The following is a 22,332-nucleotide window of genomic DNA, read 5'->3' on the forward strand; positions in this document are numbered from 1 at the left end:
CAGTCGTGATCACAGCAGCAATGGTGGAGAGGAGGGGAGCTTTCTCTAACCAGTCTCTTACCTCCAAGGGCAGAGGCAGGCACACCCTGACTCTAACGGGCTAGGAGCCTGGGTCAGAGACAGACCCAGAATAGAACTGGAACAGAGGGTGGCCTCAGTCACAAGGAGATCACACCGGATGAAGCTATGAGGCAGGCTAGGAAGAGAAGTGACGACATTTGTGGAGAGCAGACCTTCCTGGGGTGATGCTGGGGGAAATCCAAAAGGGAAGAAAGCATACCCTCTTTCCTCAGACCCCAAACGCTTATCAGTCGCCATCAAAGGAGTCTGTTGCAATTCATGGTGACCCATGTGTTGCTGAGAAGATCCGTGTCTGTGCCCCATGGAGTTTTCAAGGTTGTTGCTGTCAGAAGAAGATTGCCAGACCTTTCTTCTAAGGGGCTTTTAATCAGGTTAGAACCTCCAAGCTAGTAAAGGTTTGCGACACCCAGGAATCCCTCCCCAAACCCCGCAAAACTGAAAAAGCCAAATTCATTGCTGTAGAGTCCATGTCGACTCATAACAACCCTACAGGACAAGGTAGAACTGCCCCTGTGGGTCTGGGACACTGGAACTATTCATGGGAGTAGAAAGCGTTCTAAGAGGCTGGTGGTTTTGAACTGCAGACCTTGCAGATAGCAAGTTGATGCTTAAGCACTACATCACCCACCAGGGCTCCTTCCAATCTAGTGCTAGAGAGAAAATAGTGCAACATTGTATACAAGTTAAATGATAATAAATACCATGAACATAGGGAAAAAACACTAGGGACATCTGAGATGGGACTTGACTGTGCTTGATCTTCATTTAATGTAGAAAATGAGGACATCTTAGGCTGGGAGTAATATGGACAGTGATGAGAGGTAGGGATATATTTAAATGCAGGAAGTTCTTAGTTACAGTAGGAAAGTAACCTAGAACAGAAGTTTCAATATTAAGTGGACTGATTTGAATTTGTCATTTCTAAGCCCAGGGCTAAAATGTGATGATAGATCAGACTTCTGAGATGCCTATTGCCACCTCGTGGCAGAATACCTTAATTACAGTTTCCACAGTAAAATCCACGGCACGGAGTTAAATAGCAACCAATTAGGGCTGCCTGGAACTGCCACAGAGGATCTCTAAGGCTATGAACCTTTACAGAAGCAGATGGCTATATTTTTACCCTTGTAGTGGTTAGTAGGTTCAAACCACCAACCTTTCAGTTAGTAGTCAAAGTAGGAAAGACGATGGGTTGATGCCCTGCTATAAACGCAATCACCACCCTAGAACAAAAAAGGGCAGGGCGCATAGTAGACGGCAACCAAATCTGTGACTGGCAGAGTGGGAATCGGTGGTACCCGGCTCAAAGATGGCGGTGGAGTTTGCCAGTTGGAAGGCGTGCCACTCTTCCAAGTGCTGTACATAACCCTGCTTGCTGTACCAGGCACCCGAAAAGGCTCCACTAGCCCTTTGCCGCGTCTCCCGTGCCAGGGCTTCACCCCATCATTTTGCCCATTCTGGTTCACCTAGCTTTTCCAAAATGTTGAATCTATTCCAATGATGCTTATGTCAGCCACGACTGAACCTGTTGGAACTGAGCTGAAGTCTTGGCACCAGGGCTCCTGCAGGCCTGCCACGCAGACTAACAGCTGAGGCGGCCTAAGGAAGAACGGAAAGCAAGGCCTGTATCTACGCACAGACATTGCCACCTTTACAAATTGGTGGCTCATGGCAAGTCTACCGGCACCACTGCGCCAGCAGTGCCTGCCCACTGCGCCTGCCCACTGCGTGTCTCTGTGTCCCGGTTTGGGCATTCTTACAGTATCTCGAACTCTTTCAGAATGCTGTGACAAGCTTCATGCCAGTGTCCTGTAAACAGGATCTTTGTAGCCCTGGAAAACCAACGAAAGCACATGACGTCCTTGCTTTCCATTCTTCCTTGGGCGTAGATACAGAGCAGGCATGCCGGTCTAGCCGGGCGGTCGAGTTTATCTGGGTTTCTCGTATACATGGAGTTTGTGTTCTCTGCCTGCATCCCTCCTCTTGCTTTATGGTAAATGAGTAGTTTCCTTTATGGGAGAGCACACTGTGGGCCCTTCGTGGGCTTGGGAGCTTCCCCTGGAAGGAAGCCACCGGTGTCCCAGGATCACACTCTAGCCCACCGTCCTGTCGCAGGCCCCACACCGCCTACCTCCCAGTACTCAGCAGGACAGGAGACATCTGTGACTCTTCTGGCATGCCTTCAATGCCGTACAGCTGTAATAACCACAGCACGGGGAACAAGAACATTTCCTAAATGGGAAATCCCCAGACACTCGCCCAAACTGAACAAGTGAGTGGAGTTTTCGCTCTGGTGAATTATATCCTATTATAAGCCCAGAGTGGAAAGACGAACACGGCCCTGAGATGATTGTGGTCTGTGAATGTCTGGGCTTGACTGCACTTCTTGTCATTTTTCTGACTTCTCTGAAATGAGGTCCTACCCTGGGCTGAGAGTCCTGCTTTCCTGGCAGGTTACGCTTACTCACAACTCTTTTCGTCCAAAAGTCAGGTCCGAGAGAGGAAGAAAGCCAATTGCTGACGTTTTATAGGCACAAGGTCTGTAAGGCCTTTTCTTCCCCCAGTCTGGTTTAAACAGCCCCACCGTCTCCCCTCTCTGGTTCTCTCTCTCTTTTTGCCATCACCACGCTCTCTTCTCCTCCCTCCTTTCTCCTTCTCCCTCTCCTCTCTTCCTCCTCACCTTGTCCCCCACCTTCTCCTTCTTCCTCTTCTCTCTCTGGACCCTCCTCCCCCACAAGCCCCTGTGCTGCCCTGAGAACTTATATGCATATGTACCTACAGCCCACAATCCTGGATAAAGTGCAGGGATCTGCTCTGGCAGCTCCCCCTGGGTCAGCACTCCAGCTCTGCCCAGGGGCAGTCTCACCTGCTTCAGTAAACACTGATCTAGAAAAATGCTTTGCACGTGGCTGTTCATTCCTGTTGGATTTCTCAGCTGCATTCAGGACAACAGGAGGGAGAAGGCAGCAAATGAGGCTGGGGTGGGGGGAGTGGAGAGGGTGGTAGAGGAAAAATGAGAAAGAGCCCTGAATGCATTCACACACCCCTCAGGGGAGCTTGCGTTTGGAGTCAAATGGAACTCAAGTGATTTTGCATTAAGGATAATGCAACAAAAAAAAATGATAAAAAGGGATTACCTGATTTGAGGATGAACCAATTAGCAAAGCTAAGATGTGAGGCAAGTTATCACTCACTGCAGCCAGTTAAATTTCATGTGATTAGCAATCAAATTATTTCACACCTAACCACATTCAATTGGTTCATTAAAATAAATGGTGCTGATTACAAAGACTTTAATCAGATACTTCAGGTGGATGCCATGATAGATGAAATGGGCCTGGGAATAAAAAGCTAGCAAAGCTGCAACACAGAAAGAAAATATCTTGGCGGCTGTGCAGTTATTTCTTACTCAGTTGCAAAGGGGAAGTTTTTCCAATTTCTAAACAATGGACTATTTGTTTACTATTGAAATGTCTAAGTAGGTAAAGGGCCAAAATACAAGGAAGATTGAGAGCCCTCGAGGCATCAGATGTAAACTATAACTCAGCGAAACAAGGGAGGATTTTGACCTTCTAAAAAGAATTCTCTCTTCTTTATACTACCAAGCTCCCTGTTCATTTGTCATACAATTAGGGACAATGAAGGTGGGTGACATCCCCTCAGAGAACTACCCTTTTTGTTCTCTTCTTTCTCAAGGTTGAAACCACAGAGGTTCTTAGAAGCCTGCGTTTGTAGGTTATGCTGCTTTCCTCCACCCTTAATGGGAAACGCAGGTGTTTATTTAGAGGCTAAGAGAAAGAATTCAAGTGCAATTTTTGTATCTGATCATCTGTGACACCGAGGCAACTCGCTATAGTCCGTTCAGCAGGTTTCCTGCCATTGATTCTCATGCATGGCAGTCCTATGGGCCCCAGAGTTAAACAGCTTTGTAGGGTTTTCAATGGCTGTCATCTTATGAAATAGATTACCAGGCCTTTCTTCCGTGTTCCCACTAGACTGAAACCACCCACCTTCTGGTTCTCAGCCGAGGAGCTTATGAACCATGTGTACCACCCAGAGACTCCATAGTGGCGCTGCCACAGCCGTGGCACGGTGTTTCCAGCTGCAGTTTCGAAAGCGCACAGGTAGGGTAGCACGTGCTTGCTCTTTCCTTCTGCTTTCTCCTCAGGGTTATTTGTACGCCGTACAGCCAGCAGGCGTTGTATTCTTGCAAGAAGCAAGGAACAAGAAAGCATTTCAAAACACTTGCACGGCACACTTCACTCCACATGAGCCTGTTCGGTTCATTTACAAAACGGAGATGCAGCTTCGCCGGTGAGATGCTAGCTGATCCATTCTCCCCAATGCGAGTAGGAGAAGACGCGAGCAACGAGACAGGTGAGAGGGCCCACAGGGAGGAGGCAAAAACAGCAGCAGCACCGTTCCCCCCTCTGTGTCCTCTTGCCTAGCTTCCAGGGTGAATGAAGAGCTAGGCAGGAGCGTCAGCCCCATGGAGCCCTTAGGCAGCCATCCCCAGGTCCCTATATAGGAAGCACCTGGGGCCACGCAACTGGAAACAGACATAGCTGGAGGCACGGGCAGCTTGTTCTCCGTCTACTGCCTTCTCCAGTAGCCCTGAGTTTGGTCCTCTCCCAACACACTCCTGAAAAGACAGTTACCTTCCTCTGTTGAGTCTTGTTTACTTCCTGTCCTGTCAGGCATAAGCAGGGTGGGGTGGGGCAACAAAACCCAAGATCTACCTTTCCACCACCTTGACTGCCAAATGTACACAGGCGCATCCTTCTGCTGGTGGTGGTAGAATCAGCCTGGCATGGGCGCACAGAATCGGCCAGCTCTGGCTCAGCTGCTTACCAAAAATCAGTGCTTGGAGCCCCGCAGCTGCTTTGAGGGAGAGAAGAGCTGATGGCCCGATTCTGTCATATGACAGCCCCTGGGAAATTCAAAGGGCAGCTCTTCTCCGTCATACAGGTCACTGTAAGTCAGATTGAAGCTCATGCCATCCAACACAATGATCACAATGGCAACAAGCCTCTTCCCTGCCCAGGGAAGAGGTGGGCCGAGAAAGGCCATTGACCACTATGCCATGCCACTCAGATGGGGCGAGCACAAGTCTCAACCATGTCCCATTCTCTGAACCTCGGTGCAAGATCCCATCCGCATTTTCACAAGCTACAGCCAGCTGCCTGATGCCTTAGGTCCCTTACATACAGAGAGCGACCTCTGGCTGGCTGGGGTACTGCTACAGCCCAAGGTGGAGGCGGGGTTCTCTGCATGACCACTTCAGGACAATACTGCTCTTACACATTCACGTCAAAGTCATTCCTCTGGACTTCGGCTGACTCCTTCATTGTATCCCTGCTTACAGTCCACAGAGGGGAAAAGGAAACAAGAAGGTACAAAATAGGATTCCTCTCTGCAAACCTGCTCTTTCATTTCCGTTTGCAACCGATGCCTTTGAAATTCAACAAATCCCAAAGGGACAGGCTGCTGGGGCCCTGGAGCAGCACAGGCGACCCACCCTTTAGGGAGCAGAAAATAGCCCAATCCAAGTCCACAACCAGGGTACAGGCCTCTGAACGCGATTTTATTCCTCTTAATCTACTAGGTGATAATGGAAGAACCACCACCTCTTCAAAACAAAGCAAAGCAGAAACGCAAAAGAGTTGCTGTGGAGGCCTTTCTGATGATGTACCAGAGAATAGCTACCTGTCCTCTGTTGGGTTTCCCGTGGCTGGCTGGTTTCTAGGCCCTTCTCCCAAATTGCCTCACTCAGCAGTCAAGGGTGGTCACTGCTTGGGTCCCGCCAGAACTCCAGAAGAAATGACAGCAAGCAGCGACAGGGGACTTGGACATGCATGTCACCCACAAGCATCGATGTTCACCATCTCACTGGATCTGAACGAGAACTCTTCAAAGTGGGGGCTTCTCTTTTGTGTCTGTTTCTTACCCCCCCCCCCCCACACTTCAAGGAGCAGCAAACTGAGGTTTATAAGGCTTAGGCCAGTGTCCAAAATCACACAGCGAGGCTGGATTTTTAGCCCTGGGAGACAACAGAGCTCTTAATGGCCGTGCTCTCTCTACTGCTTCCAATCCAACAGACCTTCGAGTGAGCGGTATGTTTCCATTTCAAATGAAGCCTGTTTAATCTGTGCAATGACTTAATTCACTTCACCATCTTACATTTCAACAGACAAGGTGGGGTGGAGTCCGCGTCGAGGGTGGAGCAGTGAAGAGCGGGAGGGGAACCCAGGGCACTTAAAATATAACGGGGAAATGGCTTTGAAAGGGCGACGCGTAGGACCTGGAGCCAAATGGTTTGGCAGATGTGACCATGTTCATTCGTGACGACAGGGACAGTCTTTTTTCCACCCCGCTTTGAGCTGCCTTTATAGAATTTTATCTTTTATGTCCAAAGATAAAATAAAAAAAAAGATCACATTTAATGAGAACTAGGGGAAATAAAGTGGTGGCAATTAAAGAGTAAAAATAACCTCCCTGTGGTTTTGAGACCACAGGAGTTTTCTAATTTTAAGAGACACAGGCAAATCACTTAAACCAGGCTACGTGCGTCTCAAGTTTCCCCTCCACGCCCACGGCGGTTACAGTTATAGACAGTCCGAGCTCTTGAACCCACGGACTGGTGCAGCAAATGAGAGTTCCACCCGGCCAAACGCATCAACTCGCAGACGCAAACCCATAGCCTGAAAGTCCAGCCCAAGTCTCCTTGGGAACCAGCTGTTTTGTGCCAAAGGAGGTTAATCAGATTTAGCAAAGGTCATGGAATCCCCACTCGTAATGAGCAACCAGCCTGCAGCCCTGTTTTTACTCTCCTCTGACTCGGAACACCAAGTCTCTGCCCAGGCCAAGATCCAAGCTTCCTGATTTTCCAGAGGCAGATCTGGTTTGGACTAGACGCCGAGGCAGGCCTGTGCTCTTGCTCAAAAGATTGAGCTCCGGCGAGAGCCTGCAGTCATTTCAGACTTCCTTTGAGAACACCACTTTGTCCTGTACTGCTGTCAGGTTTAGCCAAATTTGGGGAAGCCCTCCTTGATCTTAGAGCAGTGGTTCTCAACCTTCCTAATGCCGTGACCCTTTAATACTGTTCTTCATGTTGTGGTGACTCCCCCCAACCATAAAATTATTTTTGTTGCTACTGCATAACTGTCATTTTGCTACCGTTATGAACTGGGCAACCCCTGTGAAAGGGTCATTCAACCCCCAAAGGGGTCACGACCCACAGGTTGAGAACCACTGTCTCAGAGTCAAGCTAGTCCCTGGAAAAACCCCTGGGGTGACACCAGCTTCTTAATGAGCCTGTAAACAGACGGAAACATAGAATCACCTGCTGATAGTCCCTCAGAAAGATTTCCTGGGTTATTCATAAGGGCTACAGTAAAGAAAGAATGGTGGGGCTGTCTCTTTGGCGTGGAGGCCTTGTTTTGCACACTAAAGGGTTTCAGGTGCTCGGTTCTGAGGTCGAGCTTATCCCCTGACTGCATAACCCCTCCCCGGAATACGGTCCTTACCTGTAGAAAGTGGCATAGTCCACAGTGGAGTGGCAGGTCTGGAATTCCCAGGATTTGAGCTTCTGGCATTCGCGATGGGCTCGGAGCTTGACCTTCACTGTCCCGTGACACAGTTCAGGCGCTGGCTTTCTTTGCGGTCTGTTGCAGAACTCATTGGACTCCACCCTCCAGGACTCAGCAAAGTCATCCACATCGAACTTGAAGTTCCCGTCTCCACCAATTAGGTCATCACGCTTATGTCCATTGTAGTTCCCACAAAGGCCGCAGAGCTTTCCCTTGAGATGAGGCGCTGCCGTGACTTCGACAAAGCTGTCTCCATCCCAGGATATTTCCAAACCTACGTGAAGCAGAGAGAAAAGGGAGGTCAACCACTCCTCCATCTCCCATCACGTGCATCCTTGTACAGTCTCAACGGCGACCCTCTCAGAAGCAGCACCACGGGGCTGCTCAAACCCCTGGTTACTTCTGATCTTGCCATAGTGAAGGGTATGCGACACACAAAGAGCTCGCTTGCTGACGTTCAGGACGGTTTGTCCTTCGACCTTTGACATATATGTGATGACTCCTTGGTCATGTTTCTATAGGTTTAGAATCTGGCCCTTTCTTGTCGTCATTGTGTTGGCCCAAGTCCTGTCTTCATTTAGCCAACTCACGACCGCATTACGGACATGAGAAGACAGCAAAGACAAGACATTTTCGGAGTGATTATTTTTCTTTACGTAAACAACCCCCCCTGCCGGTCATAAAGAAAATCTGCCCTGGAGAATGCACACTGTCTACTAGGAGCGTCAACCCACAGAGGTCGCCTCTTTTAACACAGGAGTCTCTGCTTCCCATGTGCGCGTTGCTTAATCTGACCCTATTGGGTTTCTGACAAAAGCTAGTCTTACGTTTTGCCCATCTTGGGCTTCTGGAAAGAGCACGACTGACGTTCCTCCTAAAAGGCTTGGTCTTTGTTTCTGAAAGATTAAGATCAAGCGATGCGCAGATGTCCGGAGAATGTTCAAAGGCACCGGGGGATGAGGGAGTTATGGTCAGAGAGAAAGAGAGAGATGGTGTTTGGATGTGAAACTGGCAGAAGGCAAGGCAGTGTGAGGGACGATCAATACGAAAGCCCCAGAGGATTGTAAAAAAAACCTACTAGCCCCTACATCTGAGCGTGATTCAGATGAAGAAAAGTCTGGCAAACAGCGTTCCTGTGAGTGGGCCACACAACTGTGGTAAGAGCTGCAGGTCTCTCCAGGAAGAATGATTGGTGGAAGAAGTGAGTGGTCAAAAACGGGAATGCACACGAGATAACTGGGAAGGGCCCTGGCAGAAATCACCACACAGGAGATGAAAGCAACAGAAGCACTCTTGGACCAGGGAAAACACGAGAGAAAAGTTCTTGGTCGGGAGAACAGAAAAGGCCAGGTAAAAAAGCCTGAAGGAAACTCATCAGAAAATCTCTCTCGGAAGTAACTGTGTGACCAGAAGAGGGTGATGGAAACAGATGAACAGAACGAAACAGGGCTGACATCCTGACCTGTTAGACTGACCTATTATGTGACCCTCAGTTATAAGAGAACATTCGCTCTGACAACCACAGCTACCGTACAAAATGGCTCCTTTTTCCTCGTACGCCACCAGCTAACAAGCTGTGTGACATCAGCATGTGCTCCCACAATGACCGAACTCCTCCTCGGAACCCGCAAAGATCAATTCTGTGAAGGACCGGAAATAGCCTCTTTGAAAAGAGACAAGCAACTTAGACGATGAAGTGTAATAAACTCTCGAAGGGATAGAAGAAAATTTACCTCACAAGCCCGTAGCCAGACAGCTGCCCAGCAAGAGAAACAAGGAGAGAAAATCCACTCCATGTAGCACTCAAACTGTTAGGGCAGAATTCCAAAGTCTTTCCATGTTGCAAAATTTTCCAAACTGCAAATCTCTTTCCTAGACAGCAGGAAAATACTGTTCTTCAAAGTACCACAAATGGTTGAAAATTCACACCAAAAGGGCTCCAGCGTCATTTCTGACCATGATGTAATCAAGCTGAGGCTTTGAACAACTGTGTTCATGGGAATTCCATTCACAGGGAACAAAGCGATCGCTCTGTTCGTTCTTTGCAGTGAGCAAGTCGCCCAGGTTTGGAGAGATGCTCACACACTGTTTTAAGCAAAGTCCTCTCCCAACCCTGGATGCCTCCCTCATAAAGCCTGGTCCCCCAAAAGAAGAGAGCAGATTGCCATTCATTTCCTCCTTCTCTGTGTGAAGATTACATTAAGAGGATTTTCCAGAGCTACCCTAGGCTTCCCCTTGTGGAGCACTGCCTTTGCTTTCGGCCGTATCATTCACATATGTGTCTGTGTGAATATTCATGCCCTTGACAGGAGCAGACTCCAGGCAAAGTAAATTACAGTAGCAAAAGGCAAGGAGAAAACGAACAAACAAAACTAAACTAATAAGCTGCAATTGAGGGAATTGCTCTTCCAAATGGTATTTTAAATCGGCATCCTGTGAGATCAGAACTTTGGGGAACATGTTTGAGGGACAAGGGATCTGCCTTCCTACAGCTGGGATGAGTTTCCTCACGTTTATGCCTGGCCAATTTGGTAGAACGAACTGGCAGTCGGAAAGTTCAAAATGGAAGTGTCTGTCCCATCTGGGAACGGGAGCAGCAGCCGCATTCCTTCCACTGTAAGAACGGGCCCTCCAAGTGTCCTTCTCCCCAGTGGATGCTTCACCAACATGCTCTTTACCCTTCATGGGTTTGGCCTTGCTCCAGAGTGATAGGGAGTTTGGCTTTGATTTGGGTAGTTTGGTTTTTGGTTTTTGTGGCGGTGGGTGTTTTCTTCACTTTATTTCATCTCTCGGCTGCTGCTGGCATTGCTATTCCTACTGTCCATGAAAAGGAAACGGGGGTGCAGAAATGATCGATGCATCTTTAAAAATATATACGTAAATAAAAACCCAGAGCCCAGTGCTGTTGAATGGATTCCAATGCATGGCAGTTGTCTGTGGTTCACAAGCGAACCGCGTCCCATTGCCCATCATTCGCCATGGCTGTTACCTTTCGCAAAGAGGTGACGAAGCCCTCGACCAGCATGCCTATGGATGGACTCAAGCCGCCACTCGGCTTCAGTTAGTAGCCCCGTGTGGAACCACTGGCGGAAGACGGAGGATTTTCCTGTTCAGATTTCTCCCACTGCCCTCCATCCTCCAAATCACAGCAACTGAGGGATATTTTCTCCAGGTTCATCAATTAAAGAAAACTACCCAAAATAATATTGAAAATGACATACAGACACACGGGTGTTCACGCTTTCAGGTGGATCTGATGTGACCCATTCAGGTAGAGATGTTGAAGTGAACAGATGGCAAGAATGTAGTATTTTAAACTGACTAAGTGCCAAGAGTGAGCGTGTGGGGAATGGCGCTAAGCAGTGCTCTCCTAGGCCACTAAGACTTACTTTGCCCACTTTGTACCCCAGTTCTTACTAGGTAAGGGGCAGCAGCACACACCTGCCCAAGCTACATGGCCACCTGCACTTCTCTGCCAATGATTCCATCATGAAACGTTGGGTCCACCAACCACAGGGGCAGGAGTCACTCTCTCCCTTGCCCAGTCTCCAGTTGGAGGCTACAGAAAGGTGCTGCTTTGAAGAAGGGACCCCAGGATCTATGAGCTGATGAAATGGAACATGTATGGAAGAACATACACTCCAAGGAACTGTGCTATTTGAAATAGACAACCGCTAGAGGATAAAAAGAAAATGCCCCAAACGGGTCATACAACTGAGATTGCTCAACCAAGGTAGGAATCACTATTATGGAGGAATGGAATTAATTCGTTCCCAGAGCCGCTGCAAAGCCAGGAATACGTTTCTTCCCAAGGAAGCAGAAAGCTCGTAGGCTTCTCGAGCTATAGGAAATTGTTCCGTTGGATATGAGGAAAGTCACATAAATTACTAGCATCATGCTAAGAGAACTGGAGAAATAAAAGACAGTATAAAACTTAAGTGCCAGGCCTAAAATAGTTAAATTTGCTCATCTAGTTCTGGTGTTTATGATCTCCCCATTGCTTTCTTAGCAGTCTAGTCCTCCGGCTCATTTTTGCACCGCGGAATCCTTACAAAGAACACACTCATCCCGCAAGGCTTTGCCAGCGGTGCGTGGACCAGTATTGAACCTCCTAGGCTGTTAGCAATCTTCTGTATCCAGGATCTCTTTGAGAACGGAACTGTGGTTGACTAATAATTTCCATATCAGTGGAAGCCATTGTCTTCCGCTGGCTTGCATACAGACAGACAAGTGCTTCTAATTAGTATCGTGTAATAATGTGTAATCGTGTGCACATTTTACAGGGAGCCACCACCAGTGCCTCCCTTAAAGGAATGAGCAGAGGCCTACGATGCGGAGTGGCTAGTCTTTTCGATGCAAGAACAGGTGTCTGAATGTTCTGAGCAAGACGAATCCTGCTAAAGTTGAGTAAGTCGAGCTCTTCATGTGTTACCTTCAAGGTAAGGAATGAGACTCTCTCCCTCCTTACACAGTAGTATAATTGATGGCATGTTCTGTTCGCTAACTAGGAGCCAAGACTCTCCTTGGCTTCCTGCCTTTGTTTGACGACGCTGACATTCCATAGGCTCAATTGATTTGATTGAAATCCTTACACTGTAACAACGATAGGATTCTGAAGGTGCAGCAAAAAGCAAAAGGGCGTGTTGACCTGGTTCACATCGCTGGAAAACTAGTTGTCATTAAGTTGGTTCTAGCTCAAGGCAACCCCACGTGTGTCAGCGTTGAACAGTAGCCCGTAGTGTTTTTGTTTTTTTAAGTAGAATGTAAAGTCTTTCCCGTGAAGGGACCCTGGGTGGACTTGAACCACCAGCTTTTCAGCTAATAGTTGAATACCCTCAACTGAACTCACTGCCGTTGAGTCAATTCTGACTCATCGAGACTCTATGGGATGGAGTAGAACTACCCCTGTGGGTTTCTGAGACAGTCATTCTTTATAGGTATAGAAACCTTCATCTTTCTCCCACGGAATGTTTTGTGGTTTTGAACTGCTGAACTTGCAGTTAGCGGCCCAATGCCTAACACACTACCCCATCCCTTGTTGAATGCCTGAGGACACCTTATTCCTCTGTTTATACTGAACCAGACTTGTTGCTGTCAAATTGTTTCCCATGCATAGTGACCCTGTAGGACAGGGTCAAAGTTTTCCAAAGATTTCCCAAGGGAAGCAGCCTGCCATATCCTTCTCCCAGGGAGCAGCTGGTGCGAGTCAACTCATCAGTCTTCTGGCTAGCAAGGAAGCATGTAACCAGAGTGTGCCCAGGGCTCCATTTGTTTCGCCATGGTCCCTCAAAATGCTTGATCTAGGCAATATTTTCATTCGGAATCACAAGAATCTAAAGCAATTGGAACCCAAGTCGTAGTTTTGTACAGTTAAATTATCACTGTGTTAAAAAAAAAAACAAGCTATACCATGATTTCTTATAAACAGCAGGCTCAAAGAAATAGCTTATGCCATGAGGATGCCCAGCTCAATATTCCCTGACAGACAATCTGTGTCCACTGCAGGTCACATGCCAGAGGGACATGGAGAAGCCAGCTGCATGCATACCGTGGGCTGGTGTCTGCAGAAGTGCACTCGGTTAAGCAGCCTTGCAGACAAGGCGGATATGAGTCTCAGTGAACAAGGAAGGGCACTCCGTGATCAGCCATGAAAAGTTGGGGCTACAAGGAAAGCATCTGTTTTTGAGGCAGAATGAAGAGTCCAATCGCCCTGGGCAACTTGGGATGCTGAGAAGGGTCTCAGTCAACTGCCAGCTGCATGGATCCCAACTCCCAACTGAAGGAGACCTTTCCAGCACTGGCATCCTGAGTGTCTTCTAGCAGAAGCCAATGGTGCTGGCCATAGACTCAATGTACAAACTTTCTCAGTGTCCCTGTGGAGAGGACAGCTGGTCACACATGGTCCCTCCACACACATCTCGGCCCCCCTACATGGTAGCCCCATCCTCTCACGCATGAGACAACCAAGTAGGATAAGGTTACTTGGAGTCTAAGATGAAGCTTTTTTCCCCCTGACCTTGATGTTTCTTTTGAACTTCTTTACTAATGAGCTGTTTACTTTTGAGGATTTCTCCGCCTTCTTGGACGGATGCTAATACAGAAACATTCTTTTTCACAGTTGTGAAATGCTCTGATAATTCCAAGCTGGACATCGATGGTTTAAAATAGCAAGCAAGCATGAGTGAGAGGGGTTAGTTGGAGAGTATCATGACTATTTTTAAACGGAGGGGAGGAGAGCAGTGGATGTCCAAATGGCAAGACTGGCGTGACCAGAGTCCATTTGTAAAGGTCTATGTTGTGCAAATTTCCCCAGCTATCTCGCAGTATCCTCAGGATTTCCCCATCCTTCCTGAATAGGGACGAAGCTACAGCAGTAGCAGGAGCGTTTCTCTCCTCGGGGGGCAAGGGGGTGTGCTGCTGCAAGATGATGGGGGGGGGCGTGCAAGAGGAAAGCTTGGAGAAGCCCTGTGGTTCGGGAAGTCCCACCTTCTTTGGTGGTCACTTTGAGGAGGTAGCCATCCAAGTCGATCTGGAAGTTGGGCGCCCGGCAGGGCAGTGCGATGCGAGTACCATTCCAGCGCACGGTGAGGTGCTGCTGGAGGCTCACAGTGCTTTTGCCCATCACCAGGTCCACCGACTTGGTCCAGGAGAAGGAGCGGGTCCTGCGGGCATCGTTCTTCACCAGCACCTGAAAGGGCGAGGCAGGGGAGGAGCAGTCTTTTGTCAAAACGTACTGACACGTCCCCTGAAAGTTAAATGTCCGTCCGTCAAAAGTGTTGTAGTGGGGATCTCCGAAAACCGTGCACACTCCGGGCTCTGCGGGGGTGAGTGAGAGACAAAAGCAGGGTCACAACCAAGCGAAGGACTTATGGAAATCAGGGGCCCCTGCAGGATACCTGGTAGGGGCACCTGCCAGGTAAGGGAGGGTCTTAGCAGAGATGCACTAAGGGCAATCAACTTTATAAAAAAACACAAAACCAACCTTACATAGTTTTTTAAAGTTTGTACCCAAACCTCATAGGGTATATTATACTGCTGGTACATTAATATACACAGCTTATTTATAACACTGCTGAATTTTAAATATATATATTATTGTAAAAAATACAGAGAACATAACACTTGCCAATTCTGATTTTTAAAAACATTTTCACTTTTGGGCCTTGCTGTGTTTCTATGGTCTGAATGTAAGAGATGAGGCATTGACCAAAGATAATATTACAAACAGAAAGGACTGGTCTTCACCAACCATATAAACAAGAACATAAAACATTAAAAAGCAGCAATAAATATCGCAATAAACAAAATTAATTTAGACTTAATTAGGATTATTTCCATTAAGTTCAGTCAAAGGACTTGGAAAAGATAATATTCTAAATGTTACTGGCAGGTTTATAGAAAATCATAATTGTCAACGTTCACATGTTTACTAAGGACAGATAAATAAGTTTGCCAAAACAGGTAAATGTTTACCACCCACAGGAACCAAAGCACTGATAAAGTTAATATTTACAGATTAGTCTCTACATGCTTTTAGAAACACTAAGTTTCTCTGTTTGGATCTGTGCACCAAAATCTAAAGTTAAAAAACATATTGGGAAATTCATTACATGAAAAGATTAAGAAATCCCAGTTAATTCATCACTTCAAACTATCACTACTAGTTATGTGGTCTTATGAGGCCCAAGCAAAGTTTTATACATTAGAACATTGCAAAGATTTTTATAGTAAACGGAACCTTGTTTTTCTTTTTAAAAGAAAGATCGGTACTGATTTATTCTCCATGCAAAGATATTTTATCTCTTTTTCAAAGAGTCATGAAACAACCAGGAAATGAGGAAATCATTTGGAGAAACCAGTCCAAACGGTGAAAGAAGCGTAATTAAAAAGAGCAGTTTCTAGTCAACACCAGAACAAGTCGGGAATGTGAACGCATCCTGTAGGCGAGGAGTGCTCCGAATCCCGAAAGGAGGATTAAGAGGCAGGACCGAGAAGGATGTGCCAATGGAGCTGATAGGACCAACGGGACCCAAGGCAAACATTGGCTTTTCATTTCTCAAGTGTTTGGAGAGCAGCGTTGCTTTCCGTAATGGTACATGATGTCACTTCATATGTCAATTGCATGTGACTTCACACAGATAACATGTGTTTGGAAGCCGATAAATTAATGACTAGTTCTAAATGAGTTTTCCTTGCTAGCATGTTATAGTGATTCCAATTAAAAAAAGGAAAGAGATGGTTTGGGTAGGAGAATTGGAATCAACGACTAATTTTTATATATATATATATATATATATATATCCCTACTTGAGGGAGATGGTGGACAAAGTGGATGGGGAGGGAAACTCTGAAAGTCCAGCAGTAGTGTTTGAGTGCATCTTCCATTTCTGCTCCTTTCTTCTTTTCTCCTTTTCCCTTGTAATCTCAAATTTACCTAATTTGTGGGTTCACAATGTAGTCTACCCACTTTCCTTATCCTGCACCTCCAACTGATGCCCTTACCCTTCTGACCACCTATAGTCCACTTTTCAGCCCTTTCCTCATGCCGTTGGAGTTGTCCCATCACACATTTCTCTTTTATTCTTAGCAGTGGCATTTCACTGGCGTGGTTAAGTTGCATTTTGGTTGTCAGGGGGCAGGGCAGCTGATACCCCAAAGATCATGAAGAGAACTGGAGTTCAGTGTGATTACGATCGGTGCCACCAAAACAAACAAACCCAAACGCACTTCCACCAAGTCAATTCCAACTCCTGGTGATCCTGCACAGGGTTTCTGAGGCTGTGACTCTGTACGGGAACAGACAGCCTCAACTTTCTCCCTTGGCAGAGCCACCCACTTTGGGGTCAGCAGTCCAATGCTTCCCAAACAGGAAGCCATTACTTGAACCCTGGTCCCTAGATGCTCCAGTGGAAGATAAGGGCATTGTCAATGCCACCTCCACTGTCTGTCAGTTCGCCCTACTGGGATGGTTTGCATGTTCTTAGGATCTATGCCCACAGTGTTTCCAATTACCAGCAGAGTCGCCCAGAGTGGACAGGTTTCCACAGAGTGTGCGCACTAAGACAGACCAAGAAGAAAGAGCTAGTGATCTACCTCTGAGAAATAGCCAATGCAAACCCTATGTATCATAACAGGCAATTGGCCAATACGGTCCTGGAAGATGGCCCTGCCATGCCAAAGCAAGGCACTCTTTACACAGTTGCCACAGCAGTGGACTCTAGCATGCGAACGATCATGTGGACAGCATGGGAGCGGACCACCAATGACTAATTGACAACTAACAACCCACTAAGCAAGAAAACCTAGAGAGAGCCAGCCTTGTAACAGACGTGCCTCGGCTTAGGCAGGCCAAGGCATCGTGAAGGCAATTCTCTCTCAACTGGAGCCCTGGAAGGGAAAGTTTCTACCTGCTCTCCTGAGCTTGCTGTCTGTCACAACTCCTCTCCCACACCCAGGACCCTCCACAGCATTCCCTGACGCTCGAACAGCAGTGCGCATCAGAAGTGATCCTTCGTTCAGAACCAGAATTCACATTTACTAAGAATCCACTGCACGTCCTTGCACTCTTCTGTAGAGCTACTGTGGATTTAGCATTAAGAATGATTTTTACATCGTTGCCAATGCTGAACAATACTTGACAGTACATCCATAAAATAAACTGTTACCCAGACATGAAAAAGCTTATGCGTGATTTTAACGAACTGGGGAAATGCTTATGAGAAGTGAAAGCTTAAAAACGCAATTATATGTATAATTGTATCTTAACTATAGCACACACACACTTAAAAAAGAGAGAGATTACCACCATGAAGTTGATTCTGAATCATTGCAACTGTAGGACAGGGTAAAACTGCCCTTTGAGGTTTCTTAGCCTTTAACTCTTTGTAGGAGTCGACAGCCTTATTGTTCGCTTGTGGAAGGGCTGGTGGGCTCACACCTCTGGCCTTGGGATTGACAGCTCAATGGATAACATGCTACCCCACCAGAGCACCCCCGCCCCTACATCCCTACGCCCTAAAATTTTAAAGGGTTTATCTTGGTGACAGAACCATGAGTGATACTGTTGTCATTTCTTGTTCTGTTTCTGCCTTGTTTGGATCCATCTTGAAGAGGCGAAACATGGGTCCTTCTTGATAAAGCCAATTATGTGTCACAGTGAATTCTCAACGATGCAACAGAAAATATACTGCCTGGAGTTGCCCAAGGGATGGCTAACCGTGCTTGTTCATAACTGGGCAGGAAGCAACGAGGGGCGTCTAGGGAGAGACTGGGCAGAAGAAATCAAGTGTAAACAGACTGTCAGGAAAGATATTTTTCAAGAGGCCCTCGCTGTCTGAGAGAAGGGCTGGGAGATTGTGGTGAATTTTCGGTGTGACAGCTAGACAGCAGAGGCCAACAAAATTTCATGACCAGGAAGATGCCTGAGAATTATGTGTTGCATTTAGGGCCATTTGTATAGTGAGCGAAAACAATTTTGCAACCTTGGCCCATTTCCCTGGCACCTCACAGTCCCTGTGCCAGACCCTCCAGGAGCGGAGAACACGTGCACTGGAGAATGGCTTGAAGTGGGAAGCTCAGACGTATAAAACTGCCTCGCTCAGACACTTAGGGGACAGCAGTGAACATGATATTCTCATCTCACATTTTTTGGTCCAGCACACCCAGAAACACGCTGCAGTCCAAGATGTCCAGATGTCTGGTCACTCTTCTGGGCTGCATAGCGTGATAGTGGGGGGGTGGAGGGGGCAGTACAAATAACAGACCATTCCAGAGTCAAAATGGTCCGAATGAGTATAAAGCAGAGGATGGAGAGAAACCAGTAGTGGGCCCTTTTTTTAGGTTTGGGGGAGGGTACACTTTTAAACTAAATATGAAGCTCTTGGGCGTCACCAATGATTAAGAGCTCAATTATATATAACCAGGTTTACCACTGGAATCACCCACGGGTGCTTAAGAAGAAAGGTATGACAATCTACTGCTGAACAAGCAGCCATTACAGACCCTATGAAGCTCAGTTCTACTCAGGAGCACATGGGTTTCCAAGAGGTGGAATCCACTCGATGATCACTCTCTGTGTGTGTATGTGAAGTCCAATAATTACATTTTACATATTATACGCATACACACACACAAATGTATAGGCATGAGAGGAAACAGGACTAGAAGTAGGTAAACCTGAATATTTAGAGTGCTTTTTCTCTATTAGGTAATGGGATTATGCAGAATGCTGATGCTGTTTGTTTCTGGATGCTTTCGGCATTATTTAATTATTTACAGTGAGATATGTTTTCGTATGCATTATTCTTTCATTGCGTACAATGACCATACGAATGTTTGAAACCACATAAAAGCCCAGTGGTGGAAGAATGAACCAAACACTTTGGGGGATGTGCACAGTAGAACACTGGGCGTCTTCAAAGAGTCCTGGTGCAACCGTGAACCATCTGATGACACGGATGGATTTGGAAGACAGTGCGCTGATGGAGGCTAGTCAATCACAAAAGGAAAACTACTGTATGAGACCACTGCCATGAAAAAAAAATCAAGATAAAGGGGTTGGTTTTTTGCCAAAAGGAATAGGCTTTGAAGACTACCAGGGGTGGGAGAGGAAAGTCAGGAGGGAAGTCATTGGCTAGAGAGGATAGAGATGTTAACTCGGTGAACAGGAAGATAATGCGCTACAAGAGGGCACTGGGGAGAAATGGTGCAGAGGGGGCAAGCCATTGGTAAGTTTGATAGCTGTTTAAGTTGTGGAAATGTAAAAAATATGATCTGATAAATACACTCTCACCTAATCATAAGCAAGAATCAAGATAAAAGAACTATTTGGGAAAACAATAAGAATAATTTTTGGAAAATCTGCAAATGTCAGATAAACAGATCACGTTGATATTTAAACATAAGGGCAAGTTAAGGAAGTGGTCCATACTTTAAATTCTATATCTAACCAAAAATAAAAGACCAAACTTGTGGCGTAAGTTTAGCTCAGTGCTTCATACCACTCCCCTGTGCTGCTACAGTAGCCTGGGCCCAGCCAAGGCTGCTCCGTAGTCCCCAGCATGTGGGCATCAGGTCTTGGCTCAAATACTAACTCCTCTGAAGAAATTCCCTTGAAGTCTCAATCAAAGTCCATTCTCCTTCCTCTACATTCCGAAAGCTAAACTAGCCAGGTCGCTCAGATTTTCAAGGATATCTATCCTGTGCACTACTGTGTATTTCAGTTGGAAGGTCAAGACTGTGGTCACTGCCGTCATCACCCAGTTAGGACATACCAAACTGGTCCCATCTCATAGTGACCCACTAGAACAGAGTCGAAGCTCCAGAGCTTCTGAGACTGTAAGTCATTCTAGGCACAGACAATCTCATCTTTCTCCCATGGTGTTTAAATATATGACCCTTGCAGAAAGATTGGCACAGAGAGGGGCTCAAAAGCAAATTATTTAGTCAATTAGCTGAGTGATAAATTAATGAACTCCGAACTGAAGAACTGTTAAGGGGGGAGATTATGAACATTAAGAACATTATGGAGAAAGGGGATCTAGTGTCAAAGTTCATGAAGGCAGAGACTTGCTTGAGTAGCAATGATCTCCAACTGAATAGAAATAATTACTGAACAGTATTGTCAGAAGACTAACAATATGAAGAAAGAACACAGTTCTATTCCAATTCCTAATATGATTAGGAATAGTTGGTAAATAACACCCTCCCTACCTAAAAATGTCCACATCCTAACCCCCAGAACCTATGAATATATTGTGTTAGCAGGCAAGGGGGAGCCAAGGCTATAGATGGAATTGAGATAATTAATCAGCTCATCTTGAGATGGGGAGAACATTCTGGATTATCTGGGTGAGATCAGTACAATGATAAGGGTCCTGATAAGTGGAGTGGGCAAGCAAGAGGGTGTCAGAATGACGCAGTGTGAGCCAGACTCAAGTTACTGCTGCTCACTGGAAGGTGGAATGGACCCTTGGGCACTAAGTTTATGATAATTTATCATAGCTTCATGAGGAAGTTAATACACATAGCAACAGTCAAAGTGAGCAGCTCGAGACCGGGGCGGGGCCGGGTATCAATATTACTAATGTAAAAAACAGCGATTACAAAGAAAGGGGTCAGTTTATGCGAAGCACTATGCCAGACTTTCAATATTTTTAATATCTCCCCTAGTCCAGTCTTATCCTTAGTTCAGAACGAGTTTGGAGAGGTTACTCAGCCAGTTGCGATAAAGCCAAAGTCCAGCCCAGTCCCTGTGGCTCCGAGGACACAGCACTGATGCTGTCACATGCATGCTGTGCAGGTGTTGCTGTGAACTAGCTGTCCCAGAGCTCTTTGGGAATCTAGAAAAACATGTGCACACTCTTCACCCCAAATGCACATGAGTGTTTTCTCTGAACTTTAGAAGTCCATACACACCCCGTCCCAACGGCTCATTAGTTACCTCCTAGGTGTCTCTGAACCTCACATTGACACCACCTTGGGGTGGCACAAACTGTTAAGACCAGACTGCTAGTTAAAGGTTAATGGAGCACACCTGCCAAGAGATCCCTTGGTAGGCAGGCCTAGCCGCATGCTTCCCTCAGAAGAACAACCTGGAAACCCTGATGGCGTAGTTCTCTGCACCCAGGGGACCGTGGTGACTTGGAATTTGCATAACACCAACCAACAACAATGGGAGTCGGTTAGAAATTTTGGGTGGCACAAGAGAAGCCCAGTGTTTGGCTGCTACTTACAAGTTTGCAATTCGAAACCATTAAGCTGTTTGCAAAGGGTCACAGCCTGGACAGCCCTATAGAGCACAGTTTTACTCTGCCATCTACGGGGCTGGCATGAATTAGAAATGGCTTCAAAGCAACTGGTTAGAAATTAATTAAGAGTCATATCATAAGATACTCTCATTGAATGTGTTTATATTGCATCTTTCCAACTAGATTACAAATGCCTAAGAGGAAATCAGTCTCAGGTCTGACCTGCGTCCTTCAGAGTACATTCCAGAATGCTCATCACTCAATAAGTAGTAAAAAGTTGCTATGGAAGAGGTACATTTGCCACTCCCACATTCTGACCTTAAACTGTTTCCTGCCTTTAAACTAGAATTTAGTATGTCTCAATCAAGGAAACTTCATACTAATAGGAAAAACAATTTGCTCTCTATTCTTTGAAATCATACAAAATGCTTAAAAAGAAAGGAAACTGTGTACCTAAGAAAAAGATAAAATTTCACATGTCTATGTATGGATTGTGATAAAAGTTGTACGAGCACCCAATAAAATGATTTTTTTTAATTTCACATCTCCAAGTTAACCAATCTTCTAACTTTGAAGCCATCTTGAAATTTCACAAACATCAAGCACACTACTTCAAAGAGGGCCTTGGATTTGAACCATGATCTTGCCACTTACTAGCTACAAAATAAAGCACCTCGTGTCTTCTTAACCTTACTTTTCTCGCCTGTGCCATGGCTCACAGATTAGCTACTTTTTATGAGATTATAAATATATCCATATAGCATCATAAAGGTACCACCAACATAATAAATATGTACACAGTAATCATTATCTAGCTTTATTAGAAATACCCCAAGAATCCAGAAAAATAGTTATCAACTGCTGACTACAACCCAAACCCAAGCCATTGCCTGCAACTTGATTTCTACTCCTAG

General features: G+C 46.2%; 1 protein-coding gene across 1 annotated transcript in view; it reads right to left on the minus strand.

The window, feature by feature from the left end:
• BMPER (BMP binding endothelial regulator) overlaps window positions 1-22,332 on the minus strand; it is a 283,741-nt gene that overhangs the window by 80,164 nt on the left and 181,245 nt on the right. The window contains exons 12-13 of the mRNA XM_075557553.1: window positions 14,157-14,486; window positions 7,608-7,944 (exon numbers count right to left, since the gene is read on the minus strand). Coding sequence (XP_075413668.1) covers window positions 7,608-7,944; window positions 14,157-14,486 — 667 coding nt within the window. The remainder of the gene's footprint in view (window positions 1-7,607; window positions 7,945-14,156; window positions 14,487-22,332) is intronic.

This window comes from Tenrec ecaudatus, chromosome 9 (genome assembly GCF_050624435.1).
Source record: "Tenrec ecaudatus isolate mTenEca1 chromosome 9, mTenEca1.hap1, whole genome shotgun sequence".
NCBI lineage: Eukaryota > Metazoa > Chordata > Mammalia > Afrosoricida > Tenrecidae > Tenrec > Tenrec ecaudatus.